Below are 21,186 nucleotides of genomic sequence, written 5' to 3' on the forward strand. Positions count from 1 at the left end.
AAAACTTAATTGGCTTTTGGCAGAGAGCCAAGATTATGTGGCAGGTGCACGTATACCTTGGAACCTATGATACCTTTGTAACAATTTAAGATAATTAAAGAAACACTTATAACAATTTAAGACAAGCAGGTCTCTAAGGGAAACTGTGACTTGAAGCTTAAAGGGCAAAAACTGTAATAACACATAAAAACTACAAAAATGTGTTTAAACTTTCATAACCTGCTCCACGTGGCAAATCTTTTTGTCCCTCTTTCTATTTCCAAAATGTTGGGAGGTATGCATAATGTCCTCATTGTATATTGGAGACCAAGACTGGATTGAATGTTTTAGATGGGCCCTCATAAACACTTTAAAAAGACAAGGAATTGTTTTTTCCTTTGGATTTTACCCCTTTTTAGTACATGATAATGTAATTGTTTATAGGCTGGGACTGTAAGGAAATGTAAGGACTACTATAATTTAAGATGACAGTTCCTTTATACTCTTTAATTTAAAGAAATTATGTTGAGAAAGTATTTTGTAATGCCTTGTTCCCGCTGCCTGTTTTCAGTACACTAATAATAGCAGGAAAACAGAATAAATGGAGGTGTAACTACTTGGAAGCCATGAGAAAAAGCAAATTATGTGTGAACCATATTGAGACACATGCTTTTATTTACAAAAGTTTTCATACAAATTATCTTGTGGGAAAAAGAGAAACAGATGGAAACTAGCAAGAGAAGTCATGGTATGTCTTGACGTCTGGGTTTATAACTAGGAAGAGCTTTTCAAGTAAAGATTCATCAAAATAATTGTACTGTATGTGTGAACCACAGAATAGAATTAGAGAGTTAAAAAATAACACATGTGCCTTTTCTAATGCCTCCAGCCTTTTCTAAAGTCTTACATTCAGTTGAATGCACCAAAGGGGTTGCAGAAAATACAGAAGGGTCTGCATATTTCTTTACACAAGTAGTATGGGTATGATTGGAAAAAAGATATGGTAGCATGAAGATACACCGCGGTGTTGATCTTTCAGTGGATACTGACAGGCAAAGTAATAATGGAAGTGTAAGGTTGCAGGCACAGAAAACTGTTGGACATCTTACCTTTCCCAATGGCTGCACACATTGGGATCCTCAAGATTCAGTGATAACGTAGTTCCAAGCCATTGGAAGAGAATCAGTGGGAAGACCCAAGAGCATATGAATGAATGAACCATCTTTTCAGAATGAAACTCCTAAAAAATACAATATTTCTTTAAATACCAACAAATAAAAATAGAGACATGATAATCTACATTGCAGATTTTAGCATTAGTAACCCAATGGGATACCAGCAGAGCAAGCTCAACATCCAGGTATTTTCCATTATGTTTTATGCAGGAGGTTACCCTTCTATGATATGACCTAGCGTGTATTCTGCAAACAAACTAAATGTCTATAGCTGTGTGTAAGCACAGATTTTGGCTCGATATCACTAGCACAACTATAAATGGCAGGTAAAACAAACTTATTTTAATGCCTATTACCCCTTGATGCCATACAAACCTCATCTATTGCTTTAGCTAGTGGGAAGTGTCACCTTGATGCCATACAAACCTCATCTATTGCTTTAGCTAGTGGGAAGTGTCACTGTTCCCCACCCAAAAATCATAGCTAGTTTCATGGAACATCAGAGATGTTTTATATGCCATGATAGACCCCCAGATTTAGATCAATCCTTAATCGAAAAAGTACAATTTTCATCAGGATGCAGGGCTCCAGCTTTGAGCTACACATCTCTGTTCCCCACCAACACTACATTTCTATAAGGCCGGTACTTGAGGTTATTGTTCAAAAACAGCTGCAGGGCCACATGTTGGACATCCCTGAAGTGTATTGGTTTCTGAAATTGGAGGCATAAGCCATCTTGGCTCTTCTTCTTCTGCCCCTTTCCCTGAACAGCACAAGAACTTATTTACATACTGTATATCAGAAATCCTGATACATTGAGTAGTCAGTTGTCTCTCTGTGCGTCTAGTGCCTTGCTCATGGGTGGGTGTGCAGAACTAATTAATTAAAACAGTACAAAATAAAAAAACACCTCGAAGCTCACTGTAAAAGAGGATCCCATCTATGGATTGGGTATAATTGACTGATCCCTGTTTTGCAGTATTGACAAGGTTCTTTAATCAACACGATTAAGACACTTGAACATTATTTAAAAGAATACAATAAAACAAAGACCTATCCACTGTTACTTTCTACAAAGTGTTGTATGATCCAGAGGAGGCTATTGGCCCTCTGCGTCCTGGAGTTTTTAAGTGTTTTATTTGAATCACTTTTCCCAGTAAAAAATATGCAGATATAAAATTTCAAGTAAGGATCTTCATCTGATATGAATAAAGCATTTTGACCGTTAGTTGTGACTGATGGGAGAGGACGTCTGTCTCAGCCATAACAAACATTCTCTTTATCAACTGAACATTGACGGATGGGACAAGTGCTCTCATAGGAGCAGGTTTTCAATTGGAGTGAAAGGTTTGTTTTGCATTTACTCCTGGATATTTTTATTATTATTACAGGTATGAGATCCGTTATCCTGAAACCCATAATCCAGAAAACTCAGAATTATGGAAAGGCTGTGTCCAATAGACTCCATTTTATCCATATTTCCTTTTTCTCTGTGATAATAAAACAGTATATTGTACTTGATCTAAAATAAGATATAATTAAACCTTATTAGAAGCAAAACCAGCCTATTGGGTTTATTTAATGTTTTCTTGATTTTCTAGTAGACTTAAGGTATCAAGATCCATCATAGCTAAAGCAAAAGATCCATTATCCAGAAAGCCCCAGGTCCCGAGCATTCTGGATAACAAGTCCCATACGTGTATATCATTAGACATGAATGGAGCATAACACTGATTAGTGTACATAACATAATAATTGGGTATTTAGCAAAGGGGTTTATGTGATTACCGTATATACTCGAGTATAAGCCGAGTTTTTCAGCATCCAAAATGTGCTGAAAAAGTCTACCTCGGCTTATACTCGAGTCAGCGGGCAGTAGCTGAGATTGCAGTCACTTTTAATCATTCCTATACCAACAGTTCACTTGGGGAGAGACTGCAATATCCCACAATGCCCTCTGTTGGTTTTATGAAAGAATAACAGTGCGCCCTCTGTTGGTTATATGAAAGAATAACAGTGACTGCAATATCACACAGCGCCATCTGTTGGTTGTATCAAAGAATAACAGTGACTGCAATATCACACAGCGCCATCTGTTGGTTATATCAAAGAATAACAGTAACTGCAATATCACACAGCGCCATCTGTTGGTTGTATCAAAGAATAACAGTGACTGCAATATCACACAGCACTCTCTGTTGGTTATATCAAAGAATAACAGTGACTGCAATATCACACAGTGCCATCTGTTGGTTGTATCAAAGAATAACAGTGACTGCAATATCACACAGCGCCATCTGTTGGTTGTATCAAAGAATAACAGTGACTGCAATATCACACAGCGCCATCTGTTGGTTATATCAAAGAATAACAGTGACTGCAATATCACACAGCGCCATCTGTTGGGTTATATCAAAGAATAACAGTAACTGCAATATCACACAGCACCATCTGTTGGTTGTATCAAAGAATAACAGTGACTGCAATATCACACAGCGCCATCTGTTGGTTATATCAAAGTATAACAGTAACTGCAATATCACACAGCGCCATCTGTTGGTTGAATAAAGGATTAACAGTGATGGCAATATCACACAGCGCCATCTGTTGGTTATACGAAAGATCAGTGATGGTTTTATGACACACAGCACTCTCTGCACAATTCTCTGTCACCATCAACTTTGCAAAGAAGTCCGGTCGATCGCTGGGGGAGTCTCTTTGGCGGAAGGTGCGCTGCTGGGAGACAGGGCTGTAGTTGTGTCTAGGCTTATACTAGAGTCAATAAGTTTTCCCAGTTTTCGTAGGTAAAATTAGGTACCTCGGCTTATACTCGGATCGGCTTATACTCGAGTATATACGGTAATACTTCCTGTAAATTACTGATATACATAATAATTAATAATAGTGTATGGTATGGTATATGGTGTTCAGAACAGGTGTCAAATTATTATGAGCAATGACTTGTAATTGGCCGCTATATTGCTAAACAAGCATCTCATGAAAATTTATTCTGTTCAGCTTTAAAGGGGTGGTTCACCTTTAGGTTATTTTTTAGTATGTTATAGAATGGCCAGTTCTAAGTAACTTTTCAATTGATTGTCATTATTTATTTTGTAAAGGGTTTCAGTTATTTGCCATCTTCTTTTGACTCTTTCCAGCTTTCAAATCTAAAAACAAATGCTCTATAATGCTACAGATTTATTGTTATTGTTACGTTTAATTGCTCATCTTTCTATTCAGGCCCTTTCCTAGTGATATCCCAGTCTTTTTTTCAAAACATTGCATGTTTGCTAGGATAATTTGTACCATAGCAACCAGATTGCACAAATTTCAAACTAGAAAGCTGCTGAATAAAAAGCTAAATGATTTAAAAAAAAAACACAAATAATAAAAAATGAAAACCAATTGCAAATTGTCTCAGAATATCACTCTCTACATAATACTAAAGGTTAACTCAAAGTGAACAACCCCTTAATCATAAACAAAAACATTTTATTTTCTATCAGTCTGTTGTGATATATATAGCCCAATATAAAATGGAGCAGTGCATCAGCCATGATGCAAACATACTCTACTTACTTACTATGGAGTTTAGCCACTTGACCTACACAGTACTGAAAGGCAATGCCTATAAAGTTAATTGAATCTGATTGAGATTTAATTTGCTTGGCTAGGTGGAAAGAAGGCTAATCTGGTAAAGATATTACTATGTAAAGGGCATTCACATTTTACAGATGAGCAACTAATTTAATTTCAGTTTCAGGAGTTCTAAGGCGGAGCAGTCATTGTCAAGAATAATATGTGGTTTATATCATGGACCTCAAAAAATGACAGTAAATGTAAACTGTAAATAGTAATTAAGTAGTTTATGAGACTCATCACCTGCTAAAATCCTGCTCCTCGCAAAACTGTAAGAAAGTGGTGTGCCACCCTGTCAATTATGTATAAATATATGTATATAATTATTGCAGCGCATTCATAATATTGGGAGAAATGGTCCAAATGCATCCAAGAGAAATGAATATCTGCATGAAAACATGGAGCACTAATGGGTCTTAAGAAAAAAAATATTTCTTGTCAACCTTTCAGTCCTGCTAAGAGGACCGTGAGTGCTCCATTTTTTCATATATATATATATATATATATATATATATATATATATATATCTATATCTATATATATATATATATATATATATCTCTATATATATATCTATATATATATATCTATATATATCTATATATATATATATATATATATATATATATATATATATATATATATATATATATATATATATATATATATATATATACATATAATATATTTATCTCCATGCTATAATTACTCCTACATTACTGAAAACATATTCTCTAGAATTACTATGTACTAAGCATGATCATATTCTACAAAGCGAGCATGGGATCAAATAAAGGTATCAACAGGCCAAAGCAATAGTTAGTTAGTGAAAACCCTTACTTTAAGGCTTATATAGTGTTGAATAGTATATATTTGGATACAACTTAGTTATTATACAGGTTCCAGATAATGGATGTTTACATAATTTGGATCTTCATACCTTAAGTCTACTATAAAGTCATGTAAACATTAAGGGGGTTAATTACTATACCTCTAATTTATCTAGTTGGACTTTTTGGGGCAAAATCTGGAACTTTTTGTGAAAAAAAAACCTAGAATTTTTAGAGTTTTATTATACCGATGCTGCAAAAAGCCAGAATTCGAAAATCCGCCATGTCAGACCTGTTGAGGTTCTGTATAAGTTAATGCAGTGATCCCCAACCAGTAGCTCGTGAGCAACATGTTGCTCTCCAACCTCTTGGATGTTGCTCCCAGTGGCCTCAAAGTAGGAGCTTATTTTTGAATTCCAGGCATGGAAGCAAGTTTTGGTTGTATAAAAACCAGGTGCACTGCCAAACAGAGACTCACTGTAGGTCGACAATCCACATAGGGGCTACAAAATGGCCAATCACGCACTTATTTGGCACCCCAGGAACATTTTTCATGCTAGTGTTGCTCCCCAACTCCTTTTACTTCTGAATGTTGCTCACGGGCTCAAAAGGTTGGGGATCCCTGAGTTAATGGGAGAGACACCAATTTTAATTTGAAGATACTGTGGATTGTGAGTTTAGTCCGTAAATCTAAAAAAACCCTTAATAAACCGAATAGGCTGGTTCTGCCTCCAATAAAAATTAATTATATCTTAGTTTGGATCAAGTAAAAGGTACTTTTTTATTCTTGTAGAGAAAAAGGAAATAATCATTAAACATTTGGCTTATTTGGGTAAAATGGAGTCAATGGGGGGACAGCCTTTCTATAATTTGGAGCTTTCTGGATAATGGGTTTCCGGATATCGAATCCCATACCCCATAGTGTTATATAATTATTTGGTCAGGGTGTCAAGTTGGGTTGCAGATGGGCCCTTGAAGTGGCAACCCCAGTGGACCTGGACATTCCAGTCCGACACTGTCTTACCAATTGCCAATCAAGAGGTGGAAAAATTCCTATTTACTATCACAAGTGCAGTGGGCAATATGCAGTTTTAGGAGCAAGTTATTATGTGTTTTTTCCCACTTAGCACAATTGCATTCAGTCTTTTGAAACACATAAGCAAAAAAAACAAGGGATTGCAAACTCCAAAATTAAAAATCTTTATTAAATAATCACATCATAAAAAAAGCCCAACCATTTCAACCACAAAAAGTGCACATTTTTCCCCTGATGAAGAGTGTGCAATCCCTTGGTTTTTTTTTGGTTTTTTTTGTTTTTTGTTTTTTGCTCAATGGATTTGGCATAGTTTTTGGGCTGATTCCAGTGGATTGGCACCTCACTTATTTTCTTAGGGTGTGCATTTCCCATGCTTCTTACTAATTTTGAAACACATAAAACTGCAGTTGTGCCTTGAAATGAATCAGATGCAATTGGGATGTAAATCATCCATGTCAGTTGGTCTATTGACACATTCTGCTGAGGGATCCTGGAGCTATGGCTACCTTAAAATTAGTTGCAATGCCATATGTCTAATAGACATTTCAGTGTTAACACCATTCATAGACAGCTTTATAGAAATGTAGGTGATATAGTAGGAATTGTATATATAAAACATCACTTTATATGGAGCCTTTTTATTTTAGAGCTTTTCGGATTTTAGGGTAACCACTGGTATCACTTACAAGGCCTGGTTTACAATATGCGTGTGATAGAAACCTGCTATGGGAGGCTGAAACATTAAAAACATCAATTATCCTTTAAGTCAACAGTCAAAAGAACAACATACAAAAACATAATACCTAATGTATGTGCATTTGTCTAGCTTGTATTTTCCTCTTATGTTTTTTAGAGCCTTATCAATTGAGTATAGGCACGTGAACTCCATGTCATAAACCCAACTTGTATATCTGCTGTTTTTAAGAAGGGCAACTGATTCAAACAAAAAGAAATACTGAAAGCAATGCTAGCTTCAAAAGAGCCACCAAACTGCTTTATAGAGACTTGGCAAAACGTTTGCATTTCTGTAGCTTTTGGTTCTTACCAACCAACATTGGGGCAACTTGTTCCTCTTAACTTAGGAAACTTTTTGAAACAAAATAATGAATAAGTTAGCTCATGGAGAGTTGTTTGGGAAAATGAGTCTGAAATGAGTCCATACTTAAGCTGCCAGCTTTAATCTTAGTCAAAGGAAATTAAAGCCTACAAACCTACAATAAATATGCAGAGCACATTACACACAGTACAAAACAGAACAGATGTAAAATCTTTTATGGCCACGGAGGATCAGAAGCATAAGAAATGAACTCATGTCTTGCCATTTTCTGATCTGTCCATAACAAAGCAAGTCTCTCACACACTGAAAAATGAGAGAGTCCACCAATTAAAGGGGTACATAAAATGCCCTAATTCTCTTCCGTTGGTCTTCATGTTGTTGAATTATTTACCTTCTGCTTTCTTCCAGCTTTCTAAAGGGGGTCACTGACCCTAGCAGCCAAAACTATTCCTCTGTAAGGCTACCATTTAATTGTTATTGTTACATTGTATTACGTCTACGTTATAATGAAAAGTTCAGTTTTTAAGGACACATAAAAATATAGTGAGGAAGCCACATTTCTTTTTTGCCCACTGTGGTTGCCACAAAATGTGTGTATTTGTAGGCATATTGATGTTGACATACTGGGAAAAAATTCTGCATTGTAATGAAAAGAACCATGATGGATTGCACCAATATTTGCACTACGCTTCTCGCTCAGTCTTAGAAAATAAGACTGAGTTTTGAATTACACATTTCAGAAACTTTTATATTAGTGCCAGCTCTCCTTAAAATGAGTATTTGTCAGTTAGCTGTAAAGTACAGTTGCCTTTTCCAACCTGAAAGAAAAACACTGAGATTAAATGATCAAGTTTCCTTGTGTTTCCTAACAAGCCGTGTTAACAGCTGCCTCTGCTGGATCTAAGCAACTGTTCCCATTGAACACAACAGCGTTTCTGTTTTCTGAAAGTCTTTCCGTGGGTCATCTACATATGGTGTGGATGAAATTAGCAGCAAAGGTCTATTGTGCTTGGTTGCTCATTAATAATTGTGCATACATGGCGATACTGGTCATTTCTAACACCTGACATTGTAGTGGGTTTAAAAAAAATTGCATGCTTGAAGTCATTTCAAATAAAAGCCCATGTAGATATGTAATATTTGGTTTCACAATGTTGTTAATTGTTGTCCTAAATACTCTTGGTCTAGATTCTGAAATCTGATTAGAATCAACTGCTAAATGATGTAACAAGGTGCTGAGATGTGGCCCTAATCCTTAGGTGAAAGGCCCCAGGATGAAGAATCCTTGTTAAGCAAGTCATATTATTGTATAATACACATATTTTATATTTTTCCAGCTTCTGAGAAAGTCAACAGCAATAACACTTTGGTTAACAGCTTTTGGCTCTAAGAAATATTCACTCAATCCACCTAGCTCCACCCTCCCACCAATACTGAAATACAGTCCTGTGATTCTATACCTGCTCTGTCTTTCCAGAAGAAGTATTCAGTATTCCCTCTCATTCCCCAGGGGCGGTGACTCCCACCCATTCACTTCTAGGGGACTGCTGGTATCCTCGTACACTCAATTGAAGTTGCTTAATCCCTTGTGTAATAAATTATTGGTACAATTGATATAGCCTATTTCAATACAATTGAAATAGCCTATTATGGACATCAATTTTCCCTTAAAACTGCTCTTTTACAGACCCCTTACCACCACCACCTTTACCCTTGCTTCTTCATTCTACTGCAGACTATTGATTATACCAGTGCTGTCCAATTTATTACATGTATCATAAAGCATTTTAGAGAGCCAGATTAAACTGAAATGATAATGTGATATAGGGAAGTCTATGGAGCCTCAGTGCAGACTCAGGATTATAAAAATCCTTTGGAGGGCCACATCCGACATGCGGCCTCCAGTTGGACAGCCCTGATTTAAAGAATTTCATTCATCAGAGTGAACTCAAAATAAAATCTCTGCCTCCTTTGTTTTGGATGTGATTATATCCCATGAGGTCAGAAGCTCAGGTAGAGAGGCGCTACACTATAACATTCTGATTGCAGTTTAGGGAGGGGGTTGAAGGAGGAAATTTGACCCATTACTCAAAAATTTGGTTCTGTGGAGTTAATGTATAAGCAACAAGTGCCTACAGGGGCGTAACTATAACCACCCACACCCGCAAAGCCGCGTGTCCCTACAATTCCCATGCCAGCAAAAGCAATGTAAATGTAGTGCAGGAACAGGGGATTGCAGGTAATGCGATGGGTAAGGTTGGGTTCAGCTGCCCCAATATTTACACCACTCAATACTTATGGAAGGAATGATCATTAATGTAATTGTAGCATATACATACAATACCATTCTTTATTGTTCACATAAATGTGTTGCCATATAATATGGAACAAACAAACGGATTTTCCTGCTGATAACTAAATGCTATTATCACTAATAGCCTCTTTAGTAAATATGTCTGTGGCTAGAACCAATAACAGTGAACAGGGTAGCAGATGTTTACAGGGCAGCACTAAATCTAAATCTACATACAATGTGTTGTGTGCAAGAAGTCACTTTAGCAGGCTCAGGGCTGTTTTTATGTGAATTCATATCTGCTGTAACCAGTAAGGTAGGAACACCTGCTGAAAAGTAAATGAGGTGCGTTGATTTAGGCGTGAGTTGATTTAGCCATAGATAGACTGGCAATGGTCCGTATGTTGTACATCATATCAAACTCCAAATTGGAATCACATTTTGAGATGTTTGTTCCATTTACACATTGCTTTAAAAGCATGCAATATTGTTGAAACAGGAAAAGGAAGCACAAATATATTTTAAATATCATATAAGCAGTGTTAATTTGACTAAATGATAGGCAAGTCTGAAGGAAAACCAGCATGTTTATATTTAAAACATCTTTGAACACCTGCTTTTAGCTGCTTCCACTTCTAAACTCTCTATGAGCAAGTCCCCAAATAAACTCGTATGCAAATGACTGCATGCAGAGCCCATTCTAAGCCAGGAGAGCAGGGTCTTTTTAGGCATTTCATCTAGAGCAAATGAGATGCACTTCATGCTCAGAAGTGGGAATCTTTAAAGTAGCTGCTGGATTCAGAAACCGGTGCTAACAGTTTTTTTACAAGAGGTTGGGGCAGACACAAGAATATAATTATACGGATAATTAAAATCCACTGCAGCAATAATTGTACTCAGAGGCCTAATGAACATTCATCTCCCGCGGAGATTTCCCAAGAATCATTTGCATCATGCCATGAATAGAGGGAACTGTCTCCTGCCACACTATCTGGCACCGCTCAGTAACAAGCTGTTTTCAAGAAATGGATAACAATACTGTAGTTGGTCTAACATGAGCACTTGCTTGCTCCTTTCAAACATAAGGACGTCTGAATAACTGACAGAGGCAAAAATTATATTCCTGAAAAAAGGCTACTCTTGTTAAAATATGATCTTGTCACTTAACCTTTTTGCTACTCTCTGGAAACGAATGCACTTAAGCCATAGTGCTAAATGCACTGGAAGGTATCAGAACCGTATTGACGTCAGCAAATACCAAAGCATTAAGGGACATGTGAAATAATTTAAAGCAAATTAACCTTGAACAAAAAGCAGACAATTCAAAATTAATTATGAAAGACAGTATGATGACATGTATGCTAAATAGGTTAATGTATGTGAACCAATATCCCATTAAAATGCTAATGCTGAAGGATGAGCGAAAGCTGTTCGAATAAACGCAGTGGTATTTGGGAATTAGTTAATGTATCAAAAATGTACCAAACTGAAGATTCATATTAAGGAAGCCTAAACATGTCTGACACTAGTCCTGGCAGAATGCTTCCTACATGTATTCTTTTATAATGCCTGTAACCATGTATCCTGCTATCCTGTTTACAAAAACAAAGATGTGTCTCATAACACCCCATTCTTTTTTCAGTTCTCTCAAATGGGAACAAGAGGGTACATTTATGTTTGATAGACAAAGCTCCAGGTACTAGAATGTTCAAAGCTGTCTCCAATCAAATTGCCTCCCTGCATAGTGCTTGTGTTCCTCTCTACTTGTGTATTGATTTGCCAGTTGCACCTATTTTGATGCATAAAGGGTCATATATGAAATTGAAGAGAGGATACAAAGAGAGGGCAAAATATGTGTTTTTTCACTTTGCCCCACATGATAAATAAATTGCCACTGGTCTTTACAAAATGGAGCAAATAGACCTGCAGCTGCCCCCATGAATACAGCAGTGCCTGTGTTCGTTAGTGCTGTATCTATGAGGGGTGAGCAGAGGAAGGCATGTAGGCATCTTGCCCCCTACCCATCATATAAATTGCACGTCATTTAGATGCGTAAGTTAATGAGCAGCTGTGGGTGTGGACACAGGGCTGACTTGTGTCTGCTCCTCTCTTTACCTAAGGACAGATTTATTATGTAGTGTAAAAATTGGCAGAAAATTTTGCCAAACATCACCAGGCATCGCAGTGAAAAAATGGTGTGCTTTTTTTTTATGCACTTTTTCTTTGAGAAGCTTCTGCCAGAACAATGGCACCCAATGGCACATACTACTAAAAAAAAGTATATGATTATGAAAATGGTTTATTTACATAAAGCAGGGTTCTACATATGAGCTGCTTTATGCAACACATTATACATATACTGTATTATGCAATATATATATAAACATTGTTTGGGGGATCTAGCTTTCCTTTAAAATGTATGTCCATGCCCAACATTGTTGCACCAACAGTACCACTGGCTGCCTTGTGACTGGCAACTGCTTACAGTATAATCATCAGTCAATAGTTGGTGCATATATACCAGTTCAGGTCTGTTTTTTTTATAACAATACCATACATAGTAATTTTGTGTTTGTATGTTTTTACCTTTAGAATATCCTTCCTTAAAGCATACCAATGTATCATGCAGTTTATAAAAAGATCTCAGTCCCTGCTCCTGTGGAGCATACAATTTAATTTCCCCACATCAGGTGCACAAACACACTGAGGTCAGTTTCATTAGAAACCAATTAACCTGCCGGTATGTTTTTTGAGTGTTGGCAGAAACATTAGCACCAGGAGGAAACCCATGCCCACATGGAAAGAACATACGGACTCCATGCAGATGCCGCCCTGCTCCGAATTATAGAACCACTGTCTTACAGTGCTGAGATCCTATACGAGTAGTGGCAAGTTGGGATCAGCTTGAATGCTGGTTAGCTGAAGATTTGGGAAGAATGCCTATTTGCTATTGAAGATGCACCTAAAAGCTTTAAAGTTAAATACAGGTAGCCCTAAGCTAAGTAACCATTTCTCTATGACATGAAATGTTCTAAGCACTGTATCCCTGCCCTGTTGACCACAAGAAGGTATTTCAGTGGTTGACACTAATTATCTCCTGTTGCCTGTCTCCTTAAAACCCCAAGAATATCAGGGGCACTAGTAGTTAATATTGCAAAGAAGGGGGTGTTATTAATAACACATCTGCCATTAGTTCACAAGATGATTTAGTATTTATTTATTACTCTGTCTCTCTTTCAGAGCCTCCTGGGAGCTATCATGCTAATTTGCACTGCTGACTGGGGTAGGTCCTATATCCAATCAGACATAAAGATTTATTTTGTCAGCTTGTCACATGCATGGTATTGGCCTGCCATTGTTATTAGACAGTGTTCTCGATGGGTGAAACATTCCTCAGAGACACTCTTGCAGAAGTTGCAGTATGGTGGCTTAGCCATTCCTCTATGTTACACACAGAACATGCAGCCCATGGCTTCCAATAACATTTTGTAATAAAAAAATGGCTAACAATAGTTGAATGTTCTAGTCTCTAACACGATAACATTAGTTCCAGTTAAAAAAAAATAATAGTAAAAACACTTTGTAACTTATAAAATATCTTTTGCATCAGCCAATGTTCTGATTTTCTAAGATTTCATTTGATCAGAAAGTATGATATAACTGTATCTTTTTCTAAGTGCCCTCTGACAAAGCAACTTTAAGCTCCTTTAAATTGGTCTATCATGCATCACCGCCTCCAAATGTCATGCTTTTGTGGTTTTATAACAACACAGTAGTGAGTGACCACTTCCAGATCATGATAAACGCACTTGGGTGTGAATATGGTTTGGATGTGGAAAGTGCCATAGACTTTTCAATTATGAAAGTCCATTTCTTTTTAAAAAATAGAATAAGGAAAAGTAATTCTATACCATTTAGTTACATGCTAAGTAAACCAAGTGAATGGGCTGTGCTATTGCCATGCTACTGTGTAGATAACTACTAGTGATAATGCCTTGTAGCAATGTGCTAACTACAAAGATTATTTATAGATATTCATTGGTTTTACAGTGGCTTTTTCTAGAACGCTTGGCGATGAAAATGACCATAGCAAACTGCTTTCAACACTCAACTTGTATCTCTCCAGGTGTTGCAAGACTTCTATTTCAGCAAAAAACATACTTATACTTATACTTATAGATTGCATTGTGCTAATTTTATACAGTACTTCACCTCTTATTGTGTATTCTACACCCCATCTCTAATGAAATGCCTCCCACTCACTGAAAAGATAGACATGTTGAGAATGAGGTAACGCTGATGTCATCAGTGGGTATACAGACTGACCAGACAAAACTGACATTGTATAGAAATTTGTAGTAAACTGCCATGCTCCGCTGTGTCATTACTAGGGATGTCGCGGACTGTTCGCCCGCGAACTAATTCGCGCAAACATCAACTGTTCGCGTCCGCCGAATGTTCGCGAACGTCGTGCGACGTTCGCCAATTTGGGTTCGCCTTAGCTGGCGCTTATTTTTGACCTCTCACCCCAGACCAGCAGATACATGGCAGCCAATCAGGAAGCTCTCCCTCCTGGACCACCCCCACACCCCCTGGACCACTCCCCTTCCATATATAAACTGAAGCCCTGCAGCGTTTTTTCATTCTGCCTGTGTGTGCTTGGAAGAGCTAGTGTAGGGAGAGAGCTGTTGAGTGATTTGAGGGACAGTTGATAGTAACTTTGCTGGCTAGTAATCTACTTGATACTGCTCTGTATTGTAGGGACAGAACTCTGCAGGGATTTGAGGGATAGTGAGTTTAGGTTAGTTAGCTTTGCTGGCTAGTAATCTACCTTCTACTACAGTGCTCTGTATGTAGCTGCTGTGGGCAGCTGTCCTGCTGCTGATCTCTCATCTGCTGACTGCTGCCTGTAACCCAATAGTCCTTGTAAGGACTGCTTTTATTTTCTTTTTTCTTTTTTTACTTTGCTACTATAAGAGCCCAGTGCTATTAGTCTAGCTGTGTTGGGGAGTGGGACTGGTGTGCTGCTCCTCCTAGTAGTTCACCACTACCAGCACCAGAGTAAAAATGGTTAGAAAGTATCTTATTTGCACCTGTTAGCTGTTCTGAGCTCTCTGCCAAAAGCTAATTAAGTTAGAAACTGTTTTTTTTCTGGCTGTTCAGTTCAGAGAAAAGAGGGACTTTCCAGTACAAAAGAGGGACAGGGGGTTGAGTGGTCAAAAGAGGGACAGTTGGGAGGTATGCAAGTGCCACCTAGCTGTGTGAGCTTTTTCACATTCTGTCTAAATAACAATAATAATTCCGTGTCCGTAAACATCACCTGAGTGATGTTTTTACAGCAGCAATATTATATTCCGTACCCACTACTGTATACGTTGCCCTTGCAGGCATTGTTTGCCCGGTCTTTAACCAAGTGCCACCTAGCTGTGTGAGCTTTTTCACATTCCGTGTCCAGAAACATCACCTGAGTGACGTAGTGTGATTTCTGCTCTTTACAGCACAAAACGCAGCGCTGTGTCAACAATGTATTTTTCAGATACATTTTTGCCCTTGATCCCCCTCTGGCATGCCACTGTCCAGGTCGTTGCACCCTTTAAACAACTTTAAAATCATTTTTCTGGCCAGAAATGTCTTTTCTAGCTTTTAAAATTCGCCTTCCCATTGAAGTCTATGGGGTTCGCGACGTTTGCGAACCGTTCGCATTATTGACGCAAGTTCGCGAATATGTTCGCGAACATTTTTTCCGCCGTTCGCTACATCCCTAGTCATTACACATCCCTGTTGACAGCTACTCTTGTGATCATAATTACTGTATATGTGCACATGCATCTTCTTCAGCTAAATCCTGACATTAAATCAGGCTTTATAGTTGCTACGTGGCTTAATGTTTGTACTACAAGAACCTGCCAAGCATATAATATGGGATAATGTCAGCAGGTGAGCTAAAGTTTTTGCAAATGATTCAGCCACAGACCCTCTCAAACCTTCACAGTTTATAATGCGGTCAGCGTTTAATAATCAAATTATCATATGTATAAACACATCACACAGAACCGTGTTTTGGAGAAGGATACACATAGTGCTGAAAACAGAAGCATACCCTTTACAAGCAATGAGATAAACCAACAAGAACAAGCTAAGATATGTGATAAAATGGCCCTGCCCCTAACAGCTTTCAATTTAGACAGGGAATACAAAAGGTAAGATTTTGTGGCAGTGTAAAGGGTTTCTTCTCTAATGGGTGCTAGAGTGATAATGGGTGTTACAGTGAATGTTTTAACTTAATGGCTAATTTGAGAGCAAGCAAGAAATCATATATAGTAGAACCCCACTTTGACTTGTCCTAGGGGACAGTAGAAATGAGAAGAAATAATTGGAGCATAGCAGCACAAAGCCAACAAATAGCGAGTAATCTGAGAAAGCGGAAAGAAATCTGGGAGATGTAAACTCCTGTATAATGGCTTTAGCTTAAAGAGATACTGACACCAAAAAGGAACATTTTTATATCCATCATAACATCTTTGAATGCAATTTATAATTTTGCTATAAAATTATTTGCCTGATGCTTTTAATGTTACCTTTTTAACCCCTGTGTTCCTCTAAGAGGGTGCTGCCATATTCATACAGCAATAGTCGGTTAGCTTTAGAAACTCTAACTGACAGGTTATGAATCAGTCAGGTTGGCAAAACAGTCAGGTTTAGGAACTTCAAGTGATAATTACTTACAAAACAGGACTATCAGCAAAAAACGATCAATGTGACATATATGTAACTTTTAAAGGGATACTGTCATGGGAAAAAAAATGTTCAAAATGAATCAGTTAATAGTGCTGCTCCAGCAGAATTCTGCACTGAAAACCATTTCTCAAAAGAGCAAACAGTTTTTTTTTATATTCAATTTTGAAATCTGACATGGGGCTAGACATATTGTCAATTTCCCAGCTGCCCCAAGTCATGTGACTTGTGCTCTGATACACTTCAATCACTCTTTACTGCTGTACTGCAAGTTGGAGTGATATCACCCCCCTCCCTTTTCCCCCCAGCAGCCAAACAAAAGAACAATGGGAAGGTAACCAGATAGCAGCTCCCTAACACAAGATAACAGCTGCCTGGTAGATCTAAGAACAGCACTCAACAGTAAAAACCCATGTCTCACTGAGACACATTCAGTTACATTGAGAAGGAAAAACAGCAGCCTGCCAGAAAGCATTTCTCTCCTAAAGTGCAGGCACAAGTCACATGACCAAGGGCAGCTGGGAAATTGACAAAATGTCTAGCCCCATGTTAGATTTCAAAATTGAATATAAAAAAATCTGTTTGCTCTTTTGAGAAATGGATTTCAGTGCAGAATTCTGCTGGAGCAGCACTATTAACAGATTCATGTTGAAAAAAATTTTTTTTCCCATGACAGTATCCCTTTAATGTAGATAAATATTTTGAAAAGAAAACATTTTAGTGTCAATATCACTTTATCATCAGCATCACCATTTGTTTATATAGCACCAAGTTTTGCAAGCACTTCAACAACTTTATAACAACTAAAATATAATTGTCAAAAAGAAATACAATTTTTCCCAATCTCAGACTTTGCTGATCTAAAAAAAAGCAGAACATCACTCAGCTTTGATGGAAGAAAAGCCATGCATTAGAGTAGTAGTTCATTGTTATAGTGCAACTCTGTTTTTTTCCATAATCTGCTATTGGAAATCTTTTGCCATCTGGTGTCTTATTGGTAAAAAGACTGACAGCACTGTGAAAGGGAATTTACAATCCAGATTTATTGTTAGGGAATATTGATTGCCCTAATTTGTCTCTATCCTTTGTAGATATTTCTATCATCTTAAATGTCCCCATGACTTTTGCAAACTTTTCATACTATGTTAAAAGTGTTTTTTTTTTTTTTTTTACTTGGGGGGAACAAACCATTTCTATGTATGTGTTTATAGATTAAATAACAAAATCTATAACATTATTTTAGTGATACCTGTTAATAATGACTATTTTTTAATAACAAGTTGCCAGCACTGTATGCAAAAGCAAATAAATACGTCCACACAATGCAAATTCCGTTTTGGAATTCCTACCAAAGGAAAACATAGGCTCACAGTTCAGAGCAGTCCTATCATATGTAGACTGATCGTATTTTGGCGTTTAGTAGATGCTAATTTTATATTTAAATCTTTTAGCCAGCCGTCAACATAATATGAAATTCTACATCTTAATGTATCTAGGTGTCAAGGGAACTCCTCAGTCTCGCGTTCCAGTATCTTAGCTCTGATGAGCTTGAACAAGATTTAAATAGTTTGCACTCTGAACTAATTAGCAATATACGCTGTATGTGTGTTATTTAACCAGTGGTTATCATTATTTGATTAACCCTAGGGCCAAATTAGCAATGATTTGCATTGCTCTGCCTGGAGGTACTAAAGGGAAAGTTTACAAAGGTATACAAAAACTAGTCTACCAAACTTCCGCATATTTTATATCCCAGATTTCCAGCTTCAGAATAGAAGCTTGCATAATGCCCTCCACAGACACAAATTACAACACGCCCAAATCGAAAAAGAAGGTTTTGGGGCATGACAAGCCTGTTATCATAACATTTGTAGAAGCAGACAATACAAATCTCTATAAAGTCAATAGGAAGAAGGAATGAAGGCTATAATCCGCTGGGTCTGCAGAGTTAAATGTCAGATTCGGACAGAACACCTCTGAAAACTGGTTTTAAATGTCAAAAGATTTTGCATCCCTCTGGTGCAGACATTTGGTTGTATTTCGGAGGCAAAGAATGTTTTATTTTTTCCTGTGCGCATAATTGTTATCTTCATGGTACTAACTAGTGATATGAAGACATTTTTAATGCCTTTCACACCTGCTCACGCACAATGGGTGTCTTTAATTCATTTTCCACATCTTGTGCAAAACATATTTTTTGTCAGTAAAAGAGTTTCCATATCATAGAGCATATAGGCTGCCACTGCTGCTGCCGGAGTGGTGTGTGTTACTGATGTAATGTGCAGCTGGTTCCAGGCAGATTTAAACATCAACAAATACAGCTAGTGAGCACTTCCACATGGACTATTGTCTGCTTGTTTTTCTAGGTAAATTTGGCATAAATGGTTTATTATTACCAGGAAATATGTCACTGCAGTAATCTGCCAGCTCAGCAAAATGCATGGCCATAGTTCTGGAGAAAAGATTAGTGTGAAATAAGAGTCATGTTTGTTGGTCTCCAAGGGCTCCTGCCATGGGTTAAAATAACGATACAGTCCTACCTAACATTCATGCCGGTTTTACATTATATATTCTTCATAAGCGTGCCTTTTTTGTTACTTTATTAACTGCAAAAAAGTAGCTTTGTGTTTTGATACCAGCAAATGTCATAACAGTAATTATACTGTGCTGGGACAGCTTTAAGCAGAATAAAGAACGCCATGAAAACTGCTGTGCTGAAAAAGTTTCTGTGCTTGAGAGATAATCCAGAGGAATAGAATTGGTGAGCCATCTGTGGGTAGCTATGGCGTAGTGAGCTTTTGCACTTGGTGGCCACAGACTTCTCCGAAGCAATATTTTGCACAACCTCTCCCTCCCCTTCCCACAAACATTCTCACACAAATATACACATACACCTCTCTACGGCCAGTAACATTTATTTATTTTGTTTGTGGAATTTAAAACAAAAATCTTATTTTTACTTTTTAATACCTCCCCCCGCAGACAACTTAAGTGAGAAGTCAGCGCACCAAAGAGAAGCTTCTCTGCAGCAAGTGTTTCCCATATACTGTAAATAAGAACCTGCTGTTACTGTCTTTTTAATATTAAATATGAATCTTGAAATGTAGGCAACTGTTATAACTACCCAAAGCAACTACGGGAACTTATATAACCGTATAGCAACGATGTATAAAAGTTTCATCAGTTGAAGAACGTTAAGGGGCCGATTCACTAACTTCGAGTGAAGGATTCGAAGTAAAAAAACTTCGAATTTCGAAGGTTTTTTTGGGCTACTTCGACCATCGAATGGGCTACTTCGACCTTCGACTACGACTACGACTTCGAATCGAGGGATTCGAACTAAAAATCGTTCGACTATTCGACCATTCGATAGTCGAAGTACTGTCTCTTTAAAAAAAACTTCGATCCCCTAGTTCGCCATCTAAAAGCTACCGAAGTCAATGTTAGCCTATGGGGAAGGTCCCCATAGGCTTGGCTAACTTTTTTTGATCGAAGGATATTCCTTCGATCGTTGGATTTAAATCCTTCGAATCGAAGGATTTAATCGTTCGATCGAAGGAATAATCCTTTGATCGTACGATCGCACTATTTGGCTAAATCCTTCGACTTCGATGTCGAAGGATTTCAATTCCCAGTCGAATATCGAGGGTTAATTAACCCTCGCTATTCGACCCTTAGTGAATCAGCCCCTTACAGTTATTTCAACCTCCATTATTTCTACTTTGGTAATGCCTGTAATTGTATATCAATGTACAAAACGCATCTCAGCAAACTCCAGCTCAAGGTGCAGGAATACAATGGAAAGAGAACTACCAGTGATCAGCATGCAAGTTTCTCAGCTTAGTACAAATTGCTCTTGATGCGAATAAAGGATTTTAAGAGATATCAGGTCCCTTACCTTGCCCTAAAGACACTCTCTCTCTGCTGGATCAGGAATGTCCCACTGCTGAACCTGATGGTGCAATATTCATTGATCCTCCAGTGTAACACTTTGCAGATGCAGAGAATAAAGAGGAGAACTGTTCTTTATTGTCCCTTGTGCGGATGGAATGTTCCCTGCGGTGGGTAGTGAGCTGCTCTCCGGTATTGATGCTTCATCCAGAGCTCAGCTCTATGGGGCAGTATGTTTTGGTCTCAGCTTCAGTGCCTGTTGTCATTGCTCATCTCAGCCCTATTCAGAAGCACCGAGGCACCCAGAGGGGAGGGACTTGCAGGCATCATTCCCAGGCTGGGGTCTGCTTGTTAATCTCACTCTGAAAAGTAACATAGGGCAGGGCTTTCTGCAGAAGTGCTGATACTTATTTTTGGGTTTCTTCATAGCACTTTCCAAACATGTATTTGATGCAAGAGTTCATTTTCAGATTTTTAATAAAACATACTTTGTCTTAATATTTTTAGAATTACTTTAGAAAGCATACATTTATAACTGAAATATAAGGGTT

General features: G+C 37.7%; 1 protein-coding gene across 1 annotated transcript in view; it reads right to left on the reverse strand.

The window, feature by feature from the left end:
- megf10.S (multiple EGF like domains 10 S homeolog) overlaps positions 1–20,965 on the reverse strand; it is a 93,098-nt gene extending 72,133 nt beyond the window's left edge. The window contains exons 1-2 of the mRNA XM_041580417.1: positions 20,643–20,965; positions 1,089–1,219 (exon numbers count right to left, since the gene is read on the reverse strand). Coding sequence (XP_041436351.1) covers positions 1,089–1,201 — 113 coding nt within the window. The 5' untranslated portion in view covers positions 1,202–1,219; positions 20,643–20,965. The remainder of the gene's footprint in view (positions 1–1,088; positions 1,220–20,642) is intronic.
- Between the last annotated feature and the right edge of the window lie 221 nt (positions 20,966–21,186).

This window comes from Xenopus laevis, chromosome 1S, assembly GCF_017654675.1.
Source record: "Xenopus laevis strain J_2021 chromosome 1S, Xenopus_laevis_v10.1, whole genome shotgun sequence".
NCBI classification, from domain to species: Eukaryota; Metazoa; Chordata; class Amphibia; order Anura; family Pipidae; genus Xenopus; species Xenopus laevis.